At 40.9% G+C, this 13,347-nt stretch overlaps 1 protein-coding gene across 2 annotated transcripts in view; it reads right to left on the minus strand.

Annotated features, from left to right (window-relative positions):
- Positions 1–13,347, minus strand: part of ARHGEF33 (Rho guanine nucleotide exchange factor 33) — a 78,507-nt gene that overhangs the window by 21,779 nt on the left and 43,381 nt on the right. For both annotated transcript variants that reach the window (XM_049870298.1, XM_049870299.1), the window contains exon 8: positions 8,361–8,490. In XM_049870298.1, the coding sequence (XP_049726255.1) occupies positions 8,361–8,490 (130 nt within the window). The remainder of the gene's footprint in view (positions 1–8,360; positions 8,491–13,347) is intronic.

Here is a 13,347-nt window from a genome sequence, read left to right on the forward strand (position 1 = left end):
CAGCAGGTCCCATTTTCCCCAGTCAGCCAAAATACCCTGTCACAGCCTGCAATTAGGTTTTAAAAAGAGAAGTTTGTTATCGTGGACCTCACAGCACATATTCTCAGGCTATACAAGACGCTTTGACTGATGGTCCCTGTACAAATGTCTACTGAACTAACAAAGAGCACACGGCCTGAATGACCCTTTTAAAACTAACCTGGCACACTCTCATTTGTATGAGACTCAGGAAAATTCTAAGAGGATTCTTTTTCAGTGTTTGAGAGTTATTCCCGCTTGATGTGCAAATAGTCTAGTTAGTGTTGTAGACGATAGCATTGTGGTAGCACTTGGTCATTCTTAGCTGCTGGGTGGGAGGCTACTACTTCAGTTAGCAGGGAATTCAGTTTCTAAAGCTCAGGGACTGGGGACATGGCAGCGTTCCTCCTCCCCTTTCCTTCAGCTTCTAAGAGGAGCCCTGGGCAAGGACAGTGTCTTGCCTGGGGGGGGGGGTCACGGACCAAGCCTTGCCTGCTACTCCCTGAAGTTTCATAGAGTGCCATTCCTACCCTCAACTCCCCTTCTTCATCTCTCAATGTGCCTTATTTTTTTCAGAAGAAATGAAGGGAGAAAGAGAGCAGTCAGAGAAAGGAGGGCTGTGGAGGAGGGTTAGGAAGAGAGTTGTGGGAGGAGGTAGGGGAGGAGTGGGTGGAGATGGCTGGGGTACCAGAGAATGAATCAAACCGAACTGAAATTGTCATGTGAATTCCCACTCATAGCAACCCTATCAGACAGAGTAGAACTGTCCCACAGGGTTTCAAACTACAGATCTTTTGGTTAGCAGCTGAGGCTCTTAACCACTGCATGACCAGAGTTCCACTTATCAGGATGAGGAAGGAAGAAACAGGAGAAAATGGAGCTTTGCTGGGTGGGCTACCACAAGGATTTGAGCTCTAGCATCGTGACTTAGGGGAATTGGAGGTAGGTCTCCTTGTACTTGCAAGACCACAGCTTCATCAAAGATGAATATGATGGCCTGCTTTGTCACTGAGAGCCTAACTCATTTGGATATTTCTCCAGGGTCTAATGAGAGTAAATCAGTGGAAAACTGGAGCACTTTGCCAGTCCAGAACAGTAGGAACACCAGATCGGTGTCCAAGTAAAGCAAAGGCCCTTTGTAGCTGTAGTTCAGAGAGGACACCCTCCCCCACACACAGAGTAGTGTACCCAGCCCCCCCTCTGAGAAAATACAAGAATTCCTTCCACTCCCATCTCCCGTCCCCTCCACCTCCTGTTGTGAGTTATGCAAGGTTAGCAAATACGGATCCATAAACACAAATACGGAGAGAGCTGTGGGCTTGGAAGAGCTGAGCATTCCCTGTCCAGATCAGAGGGAAATTCAGAGGGGTGGCTAGGAAACATTCTGATGAGGGGAGAAGACCACAAACCTGATGGAGGGAAGCACAGCTGATCATACTGAAAAGATGAAACTGCACCGCAAAAGATCTAGGTGTGAAAGATTTCTCCCCGTCCAGACTATAAATGACTTTGAGTAATATTTCTGGTGCAATACTGACAGATGTTAGAGCTTCGTGGTGAGATCTAACTTTGTGATGAGTTGTCCAGTACAGGTTATATAATATGTCTGAGATTATCTTTATTCTTTTTCTCTCCTTTCTATTACTTCGATCCTTTCTATCTAGAAAACTACCTTCTGCCCACTGAGACCAGGGTACTTGTAGAGTTGGAGAGCTGTTACCAATATCCTCCTAGACTGTCCACTGGGGTAACTGTTTGAGATTTCAGGATAGGGTAAGAGAAGCCTAATACTTCCATCAAGTATCTTGAAAGCATGTAAGTGACACGAAGAGCAGTGACCTATCGTGGAGCTGTACCAAGTATTGAAAACAGCCTTTAAGATTTTTTTTTTAATTTAGCAAGGATATGATTTGCAATCACGGAAGAATGAGGATGGAGAGCAGAGGGAACGAGAGGACGAGAAGTATAGACACACTTAACCTCTTTCACTCTTTTGCCTACAGCCAGAGGTGATTCCCGGAAGCAGACTGTTTTTCATGAAGACAATAGTATTAAGCACTCAGCTTCTTCACTATTTCCTCCTTCCTGGGGCTGAAATTATAGCAACAGGAGTAGCTTATTCTTTCTAAAGCTTTCAAAGTTATTTCAGCTTTTGTTGGGTTAATACAGTACTTAAACAGTGGGAGAAATAAACTAAAAGCAATCAAGGAAAATCCAGTTATCATTTTAAATTAATAATTTGGCTCTTGCCAGTCACCCATGAGGCCAAAATTCCTCCCTTGCCTCAGAGGCAGGATGTAACCATATTTGACCGGCATCGATAATCTAGCATGCGCCACCTGGTGGTGATCTGTGGTATAGAGTTTGTTGATGGACTTGAGGCTGAGAGTTTAGCTTCTGAGGCTGTTTTGTTAAGCAATCCTGCCCAGCCGATCCTCGGACCTCCCCAGCCAGTGTTCAGACAGGACCATTTGATCCTGAGGTTGAGGGCTCTGTCTGAGTGAAGCAGACCCGAAACAAGCAAAGAAGAACAACTTGTTGTACTTCAACAAATGAGCAAGAGCCCACAAGTTCCACTCAGGCTTCAACTGGTAGCCTACACCCCTGCAGCTTCCAGCCCTTTCAGGCAGGGGCAAGGCTAGCTTAGAACAGGCTGCAGAGGCTCTGGCACACTTTGCTTTCTTCTAGGGAAAAACCTAAAGGTTTATTTTTACAGGCTTGAGAAGATGTAGCAACCTCAGGTTTGAGTGTCAAGTTGTAGGTGTAGTAGGTATTATTCTCATTCCTAGATTACTTTCTAAAAGGGCTAAAAGGGCTGCAGTCTTGAGAAAATATTTATTGTTTTCCCATCTCAAGAACAGATTTGACTCATTGAACACTAATGACCGAAGACTAGACGAGTTATGGAATGACATCAAGGACATCATACATGAAGAAAGCACAAGGTCATTAAAAAGACAAGAAAGAAAGAAAAGACCAAAATGGATGTCAGAAGAGACTCTGAAACTTGCTCTTGAACATACAGTAACCAAAGCAAATGGAAGAAATGAGGAAGTAAAAGAGCTGAACAGAAGATTTCAAAGGGCAGCTCAAGAAAACAAAGTATTACAATGAAATGTGCAAAGACTTAGAAAACCAAAAGGGAAGAAGATGCTTGGCATTTCTCAAACTGAAAGCACCGATGAAAAAATTCAAGCTTCAGTTACAACACTGAAGGATTCTATGGGCAAAATATTGAATGACACAAGAAGCATCAAAAGAAGATGGAAGGAATACACAGAGTCATCATACCAAAAAGAACTAGTCATCGTTCAACCTTTTCAGAAGGTAGCATATGATCAAGAACCAATGATATTGAAGGAAGAAGTCCAAGCTGCACTGACGGCATTGGGGAAAAACAAGCTTTGATTGAATTGATGGAATACCAGTCGAGATGTTTCAACAAATGGATGCAGCGCTGGATGTGTTCAGTTGTATCCTTTCACAATACTTATTCGATCTGTATGCTGAGCAAATAATCTGAGAACCTGGGCTATATGAAGATTGGTGGAAAATTCATTAACAATCTTTGATATGCAGATGACACAACCTTGTTTGCTGAAAGCCAAGAGGATTTGAAGCACCTACTAATAAAGATCAAAGACTACATCCTTCAGTATGGATTACACCTTAACATAAAGAAAACAGAAATCCTCACAACTGGGCCAATAAGCAATATTGTGATAAATGGAGAAAAGATTGACGTTAAGGATTTCATTTTACATGGATCCACAATCAACGTCCATGGAAGCAGCAGCCAAGAAATCAAATGACATGTTGCACTGGGCAAATCTGCTGCAAAAGACTTCTTTAAAATGCTGAAAAGCAAAGAAGTCAGCCTGAGGACTAAGGTGCACCTGACCCAAGTCATGGTGTTTTCAATTACCTCATATGCACGCAAAAGCTGGACAATGAATAAGGAAGACCAAAGAAGAATTGGTGTCTTTGAATTATGGTGGTGGTGAAGAAAATTAAATATACCACGGGCTGCCAGAAGAATGAACAACTCTATCTTTGAAGAAGTACAGCTAAGAGTGCTCCTTGGAAGCAAGGATGTCGAGATTTCGTCTCACATGCTTTGGACATGTTATCAGGAAGGACCAATCTCTAGAGAAGGACGTCATGCTTGGTAAGGTAGAGGGTCAATGAAAAAAGAGGAAGACCTTTGACAAGATGAATTGACACAGTGGCTGCAACAATGGGCTCAAACATAGCAATTATTGTGAGGATGGCACGGGACTGGACAATGTTTTGTTCTGTTGTTTGTAGAGTTGCTATGAGTTGGAATCAACTCGATGGCACCTAACAGCACAACAACATGGGGAAAAATGCCAACAGAGAAAAGGAATACTCTCATTTTGCCCTGTATTTCATTCTATTGGTCTATTTAAAGTATACACAGAGATTTTAGAAATGCTTAGATAAAAGAAACATGGTAAAGAAGGGAAATGAAAAATCTAACCTTAAAAAAACCTTAGGGTAGAAAAATGGCAATACTACAAAGCTCAGAACCAGGGACTTCATATTTAGTACTAATTCAGAGTAACATCCAAGTACTCCGATGTTCACTGCAGCACTTTTTACAATAGCCAAAAAGTAGAAACAACCTACATATCCATTAGTAGATGAATGAATAAACAAAATGTGGTATAGACATACAATGGAATATTACTCAGCCCTAAAGAGAAATGAAATCCTGATGCATGCCACAATACGGATGAACCTTGAAAACACAATTCTGAGCAAAATAAGTCACAAAAGACAAACATTGTATGATCTCACTTACATGAAATAAGCAAATATTTAGAAACCAAAGATTATCAGTGGTTATCAGGGGCAGGAGGGAGGGGAGAAGGGAGAGTTTATCCTCAGGGGGCATTGAGGTTTTGTTAATGGTGGTGGAATGATTTGGAAAAGTATAACAAGAATGGTTGCACAGCTTGGAGAATGTAATCAACGTCACTGTGTTGTACACATAGACATCGTTGAGATGGTATATGTTTTGCTATATATATTTCCACCACAATAAAATTTAAAAAAAGAATAATATTCAAATTGAATTCAATTTTCTGTACTTGGTCTATGACAAAAAAGAGGGTTAGTTTAGCAAATAACTAATATGAAGAGTTTATCATGGATATGATGAAATAACTATTATTTTACTTTCATTGAGGATTCTAGAACAGTTTTAATTTTTTCATCTCATAGGATTTGGGAAATGTTCACTCCTTCCTTAGTTCTTATGAGAGAACAGTCTAGAGAAGTAGGAAGTGACAGCAGTTAGAAAACGGCTTGTCTTGTTGGCGAGGATGTGCAGGAATCAAAACTCTCATCCATTACTGGTGGGGATGCAGAATGGTACAGCCGCTGAGTAAAAGTTTGGCAGTTCCTCAAAAAGTTAAACATGCAGCTACCTTGTTGTTGTTGTTGCGTGCCATCAGGCCGATTCCGACTCATAGCAACCCTACAGAACATAGAACTGACCCACGGGGTTTCTAAGGCTATAACCTTTACAGAAGCAGACTGCCACATCTTTCTGCCTCAGAACAGCTGATGGGTTTAAACCACTGACATTTAACGGCAGAGCACTTAACCACTGAGCCACTAGGGCTCCTTACAACTACTTTATGACCCAGTAATTCCACTCTTAGGTATATACCCAAGATACTTGAAAGCAGTAACACAAACAGACACATGTACACCAATGTTCATTGCAGCACTGTTCACAATGGTCCAAAGGTAGAAACAACACAAATGTCCATTAAAAAATGAATAGATAAACAAAATATGATATATACATGCAATAGAATATTACTCAGCCATGAAGAGACATGAAGTCCTGATCATGCTACAACATGGACGGACCTTGAAAATATTATGCTGAGTGAAGCAAGTCAATCATAAAAGGACAAATACTGTACGATCTCATTAATACGAAATGCCTAGAATAGGCAAATGTATAGAGATGAGAGTTTTTTAGTGTTTACCAGGGGTGGGAGGGAGAGGGGAAGGAAGCATTAATTTTCTGTTTACAGTCATGGAAAATTTGGCAACGGACATTGGCGATGGTTGCACAACATGATTGATGTCATTGGTGTCACAGAATCAAACACGTGAAAAATGCTGAGTTGCAAATGTTGTGTTATCTGTAGTTTTACAATAATTAAAAGGGGGGGCTTGCCAACTTAGTGAGCTAAGAACATATCTAGCATTCCTACTTGACAATTCAGCTGAGATCCAAAGTAAGAAATTATGGGCTATTCAAAAAGGAAGTCTGAATTTTGAAACAGAAAGAGATAGAAAGCCTGATTCTGGCTGAGAGACTCGATACATTGCTGTTAGTCAAGGTGGTGTCCTTGAGAAGCATGTGAAGTGGAAAGAGCACCAGTTACAGGGTCAGACAGGCCTGGTTTGAATTCTGGCACTAATCGGTTATGTGACTTTAAACCTTTCTAAGCCTTTGCTCTGTATCTGTAAGGCAGGATTTGCAGGGCTCTTGTGAAAATTTAATGAAAGTATAAATGAAGTGCCTACCCCAGGGCTTGGTTACTGTGTTCCAGAGGGAACAATTCTCTTCCTCCTCCCCAAATTTTCAGAGACTAGGAAGAGATGCTGCCAGCTTAGAATCTTTGATGTAGAAGCAAAGCCACACCTTTAGATTTGGTACTGTAAGCTGAGCAGGTCTTTGGCAACAGCAAGACAGCTAGACCCAGCTGGGAGGGTAGGACAAGTTGGATTGGGACCCAGGAGGGGGGAATCAAGTGGCTGGGTGGGGAAGGAAGGACCAGTGTGAATGTGGGTGGCCACTGAGAAGCCCGGTCTAGAACCCAAGCCGTGCCACATTACCCCTTCTGTTCTTTGTTGTTTTATATTTTGTTCACCTCAGTTTTGTAGTAAACTAATTCTTGAAAATAATTAAGTCACTTGAGGGTTTGTCGGGGAATATTTCCTCCCCTCGGTCATTTAGATATTAGGAGCAGTGTGTTTTGGTGACTGATGTCTTGCTGGTAGCTGCAAAGCCAAGTAATGAGGAGCAGGGGATGGCAAGGAGCAGGAGAATATAATGAGAGGCTTCCCTAGATAGATTCACAATTTATGAACCATTAATGTATATTACCTGATGGAATATTTAAAGTGGTAATGCTACATTTGTTCACTAATAGTCCATAAGCCAGCTCTTCTATTCATTTGGATTAGCCTTTTCCTCAGTTAATTAGGATTATTACATCTTCATTACATTAGTCATTTTCACCAAATCACACTTCCCTCCTTCCTGCTTTCTCCCAACAGAGGGAAACAGAAAATCTAAAAACTACGAACAGCTAGCCTGCTGCTACAATACATTGCTGACGCTTTGGAAACACTGCTTCACAAAACATGTGTGTGCATGTGTGCACGCTCATGCACACACATACTCACGCGTTACCCAGAACTATGGGATCACCTGAGCAAATAATAAGAAAAAATCTGGTGGTGCAGTGGTTAAGAGCTTGGCTGCTAACAGAAAGTTCAGTGGTTCAAATCCACCAGCTTATCCTCGGGAGAAAGATGTGGTAGTCTGCATGTGTAAAGATTTACAGCCTGGGAAACCCTATGGGGTGGTTCTGGTCTGTCCTATAGGGTCACTGTGAGTCAGAATTGACTTGCTGACAATGGGCTTGCTTTGGTTTTTCGTATGAAATCACCTGAACAAATAATAAGAAAAGTCTAACTCCAAAGCTATACCAGCCCTGTATCATTTGTCTAATGGCCACTTAGTGCTTCAGACCTCTGCCACATCCATCTCTTGTACCTCCTGAGACTAGAGATCCCATGGGTACATGGAGATGGCAACACAGAAAAAGCAATGCCTCCCTTGTTGTAGCATTTATTTTCCCTTTATGAGTCTCTGGCTGGTGTAAATGGTTCATATTCTTGGGTGCTAACAGAAAGGTTGGAGGTTCGCGTTCACCCAGAGGCATCTGAGAAGAAAGCCCTATCTACTTTCGAAAAATCAGTCATTGCACAGTTCTACTCTGACACACATGGGGTCTCCATGAGTTGGAGTCAACTCAACGACAGCTGGTACAGGTCAGGTTCTTAGCAGACATACCGTGAACTCTGAAGGCCCAGGAGACTACACTCAATTTCTTACCTGCTGAAAATCTAAGTTTGAACTTACCAGGGGTTACCAGCTGCCATTCCCCATTCTCTTTTAAAAGACTATTTCTGGAACTCTTTATAAGCCCAGATCCCCAAAGTGGAAATAAACAACTTACCTTAAATCTTAATCTGAAAAGCAAAGGCAATGAATACATGGATACCTTCTCTCTTTGGAATTCCTCTTCCCATCTGACCCTTGGAATGTTGCCTTTATCTTCAGGATCAGAGAGATATTAATCACATATTTTCTTTCTGATTCAAGCAGTTCTAGAGCCACCGTCTGTCTTTTAGCTTTAAAAAATAAGCCAAGAGGGAATTTTTGTTAACCACTCCTTCTCCAAACCCTATAAAATGACAGAAAGTAATAAAAGGCAACAAAAGATAATGAAAGCAATAAAAAGAGAAGCCAGCAAGTTTTTGGAAGATGGAAAGCAAAATGGAGACATGGTAATTGATTCAGCAGACTAAATGGCACAAAACCTTGGTGTTCCCATCTGCAGGCGGGAAATCTGCTGAGGAGCAGAAAGGCTCAAGGATAGGAGTCACCAGGTACTGCAGAAGATACAAACAAGAGACAATGCTGAAAACAGGGAAAGCTATTGTGTGTCTACATAAGGTGCAATTGGACCTCCAGATCTCACTGCCACCACAAGGGAAATGGTAAAAATCAAACCAGAGAGGTGTTGGTCTCTGGGATCTTGGCTAAAGGCATCAGACATAGTTGAGAACAGAGTTGAGATGCCAGAATAAAAACAAGGGTACTCAAACAAAGCTTGCATGCTGAAAAGTGAGACTTCTCTCATCTGCTTTCCCGGGCATGTCCCAGAATGCTAGCGGCCAGGCTTACACTCACAAAGCAGGAGATTGGAGGATCTTTCACCTGAAAAACTCACCTGCTGCCTAAGGAAAAAAAGACCTATAAACACTGACATGGAGAGATCCTCTATCAAATAGCTACCTGATTATCCTACAATGATGCCTCTTCATTGACAAACTTGGCCAATACAGAATTTTCACGGTTTTTTTTAAAGGCCTCTCTCACATATAAATAATTAGCCAAGGGTCCTCAGATATTTGAAGAAAGCTTTCAGCATAATAGGAAAAGAAGAAAGCACATATACACATATACACATATATTTATATAAAAAAAAAAAAAGAGCAGAAAAAGGAAAGCCTGACCTGAGGAAATAGAGACAATGCAAGAAACGGAAGAAAACTTTTAAAAAATCTTAAAATTAACATCCGCAAAGAGATATGAGAAAATATTCCAGCCATTTAACAACAACAAGATGGTATTTTAAAAACAGAGAAAATGAAGAGGAAGTTAGCACAACTGACCAATGCAAAGTCATAGAAGCTTCTAGACACATCCAAACACCTTGAGGGACCTAGTTGCTGGGGCTGAGGGTTAGAGACCAAGGTCTTAGGGGACATCTAGGTCAATTGGCATAAAATTGTTCATAAAGAAAATGTTCTACATCCTACTTTGGTGAGTAGTGTCTGGGGTCTTAAAAGCTTGCAAGTGGACACCTAAGATACATCTATTTGTCCCATCATGTTTGGAGCAAAGGAGAATGAAGAAAACCAAAGACACAAGGAAAATATTAGCCCAAAGGACTAATGGACCACATGAACTCAGCCTCCACCAGCCTGAGCCCAGAACTAGATGGTGCCCGGCTACCACCACTGACCACTCTGACAGGGATCACTATAGAGGGTTCTGGGCCGAGCAGGAGAAAAATGTAAAACAAAATCCAAATTCACAAAAAAAGACCAGACTTATTGGTCTGACAGAGACTGAAAGAACTCCCGAGACTATGGCCTCCAGACACCCTGTTAACTCAGACATGAAGCTACTCCCAAAGTTCACCTTTCAGTCAAAGATTAGACATGCCTATAAAACAAACAATAACACACGTAAGGAATGTGTTTCTTAGTTCAGTCAAGTACGTGAGACCAAATGAGCAACACCGGCCCAAAAGTAAAGATAAGACAGAAAGGGACCAGAAAACTGGACAAATTGACATGGAGAATCCAGGGTGGAAACGGAAAGGGGGAGAGTGCTGACATATTACAGGGGTTGCAACTAATGTCACAAAACAATTTGTACATAAAATTTTTGAATGAAAAACTAGTTTGTGCTGCAAACTTTCACCTAAAACACAATAGAATAAAATAAAAAAGAGAGAAAATCAGAAAAAAGAAAAAAGCCTTCCGACATTTTTTAAAAGCAAAATCGAAAGGATAGAATATACAGTCAAGGAAACCTAAAAAGAAGAAAAACACATACGCCGATGGAATAGAGTTGAGAACCCAGAAGTAAATTCATCCATCTATGTGCAGCTGATCTTTGACAAAGGATCAAAGTCCATTCAAGGGGCAGAATCAGCCTCTTTAACAAATGATGCTGGCAAAATTGGATATCCATATGCAGAAAAATGAATCAGTATCCATACCTCACACAATGTACAAAATCTAACTCAAAATGGATTAAAGACCTAAATGTTAAAGCTAAGATAACATAGGGTTAAAACTAAGGGACCTAATTTTCAGCATAAACAGCCTACCAAACAAAAGTAAAAATGCATGAGTGACAGGAGCTATATAACCGGAACCTCCTAAAAATTAAATACTTATGCTCATCAAAAGACTACCAAGAGAACAATCGATGACTCCCCTGACAGGGAACACAACAGAGAACCCCTGAGGGAGCAGGAGAGCAGTGGCATGCAGAACCCAAATTCTCCTAAGACCAGACTTAATGGTCTGACTGAGACTGGAAGGACCCCAGTGGTCATGGCCCCCAGACCTTCTGTTGCCCCAGGATAGGAAACATCCCTAAAGCCAACTCTTCAGACATGGATTGGACTGGACAATGGGTTGGAGAGGGATACTGGTGAGAAGTGAGCTTCTTGGATCAAGTGGACACTTGAGACTATGTTGGCATCTCCTGCCTGGAGGGAAGATGAGAGGGTGGCGGGGGTTAGAAGCTGGCAAAAAGGACACAGAGAGAGTGGAGGGAGAGAGCAGGCTGTCTCATTAGGGGGAGTGTGTAGCAAGGCGTATATGGGCTTTTGTGTGAGAGACTGACTTGATTTGTAAACTTTCACTTAAAGCACAATAAAAATTATTTACAAGAAAACACGCACAGTGAAAAGAAAAGCAACACCAAACATATTTCTATTACAGGTACTGGAATTTTATGCAATGGGCATGTGTTACCATTATAATCCAAAAAACCTCAGCAATCATAAAAGAGAAAAAACAAAATATTCCCCTTTATCCCAAACTGTAGACATATATTTAACTTATGAAAAAACAGTAACATTAAAACCTTACTTAATACACTTAAAAAAAAAAAAAAAAGACTACAAAGAGAGTCAAAAAAGAACCTGCAGACTGGGAAAATACCTTTGACAATGACATATCTGATAAGGGTCTAACTTCTAAAATATATAGAAAACTCCAACAACTCAACAACAAAAAAATAAACAATCCAATCAAAAAATGGGCAAAGGATGTGAACAGACACTTTATCAAGGAGGACATTCTGGTATGCATATGTCTGAAGATACACCTACACATGAATGCAGATACACCTATATACCTCTAGATAAACCTATACATACACATGCATTTACTGGCATATGCCTTCCTGTACACATATATGCATCCAGATCTACCTATGTAACCACACAAACATTTTTTGGTTGTTTTTACTGTTGTTGCAAATTGCATATTTTACAGCATTTACTGAAATTGTCCCTATTTCTTGTGTACTTCTTAGTGTCTTGGCCAAGTTGTGCTGCCTTCATATTTGGAATTGACTTTTCCATCACCAAAAGTAAAAAGTGTCAGAAAATGATTCCCCCTTCTTCTCCCTCTGGTCCCTAGTAACCATCAAAAAATGTTTCTTTCTGTGTGTATATCTACTCTTGATTTTTTTATGTAGGACTGGTTAAGAGCTATGGCTGTTAACCAAAGACTGGCAGTTCAAATCCACCAGCCACTCCTTGGAAACCCTGTAGGGCAGTTCTACACTGTCCTATAGGGTCACTATGAGTCAGAATTGACTCAATGGCAACAGGTTTTTTTTTTTTTTATGCCCACCACTCATCTGTCAGTTTGTCTTACTGTGGTGGCTTGCGTGTTGCTGTGATGCTGAAAGCTATGCCACCAGTACTTAAAATAGCAGCAGGGTGACCTATGGTGGACAAGTTTCAGCAGAGATTCGAGACTAAGACAGACTAGGAAGAAGGAACTGGCAGCCTACTTCTAAAAAAGCTGGCCAATGAAAACCTTACGAATAGCAGCAGAACATTGTCTGATATAGTGCTGGAAGATGAGCCCCTCGCGTTGGAAGGCACTCAAAATATGACTGCGGAAGAGCTGCCTCCACAAAGTACAGTCGACCATCATGACATGGATGGAGTTAAGCTTTTGGGATCTTCATTTGCTGATGTGACACAACTCAAAATGAGAATAAACAGCTGCAAAAGTCCATTAATAATAGGAATGTCAAAGTAAGAAGTATGAATCTAGAAAATTGGAAGTTGTCAAAAATGAAATGCAATGCATAAATATTGATATCCTAGACATTAGTGAACTGAAGTGGCCATTTTGAATTGGACAATCATATGGTCTACTATGCCGGGAAAAACAAACTGAACAGGAATGGTGTTGTGTTCATCGTCAAAAAGAACATTTCAAGATCTATAACACTGTTGGTGATAGACTAATAGCCATATGTCTACAAGGAAGATCAGTCAATACTACCATCATGGATTGAATTCTGTCCCTCCAAAATATGTGTCAACCTGGCTAGGCCATGATTCCCAGTATTGTATGATTGTCCACCATTTTGTCATCTGATGTGATTTTACTTTGTTTTGTAAATCTTACCTTTATGATGTTAATGAGGCAGGATTAGAGACAGTTATGGTAGTGAGTCAGGAGTCAATCTAAAGATTAGGTTGTGTCTTGAGTCAATCTCGTTAGAGATATAAAAGAGAGAAGTAAGTAGAGAGACTGAGGGACCTCAAACCACCAAGAAAGGAGAGCCAGGAGAATAAATAGCGTGTCCTCTGTACTGTGTCCCTGGACTGAGAGGCTTCTTGACTGGAGAAGCTTCACTCAGAACCAACAGAG

The sequence above is a fragment of the Elephas maximus genome, chromosome 26 (assembly GCF_024166365.1).
Source record: "Elephas maximus indicus isolate mEleMax1 chromosome 26, mEleMax1 primary haplotype, whole genome shotgun sequence".
Lineage (NCBI taxonomy): Eukaryota > Metazoa > Chordata > Mammalia > Proboscidea > Elephantidae > Elephas > Elephas maximus.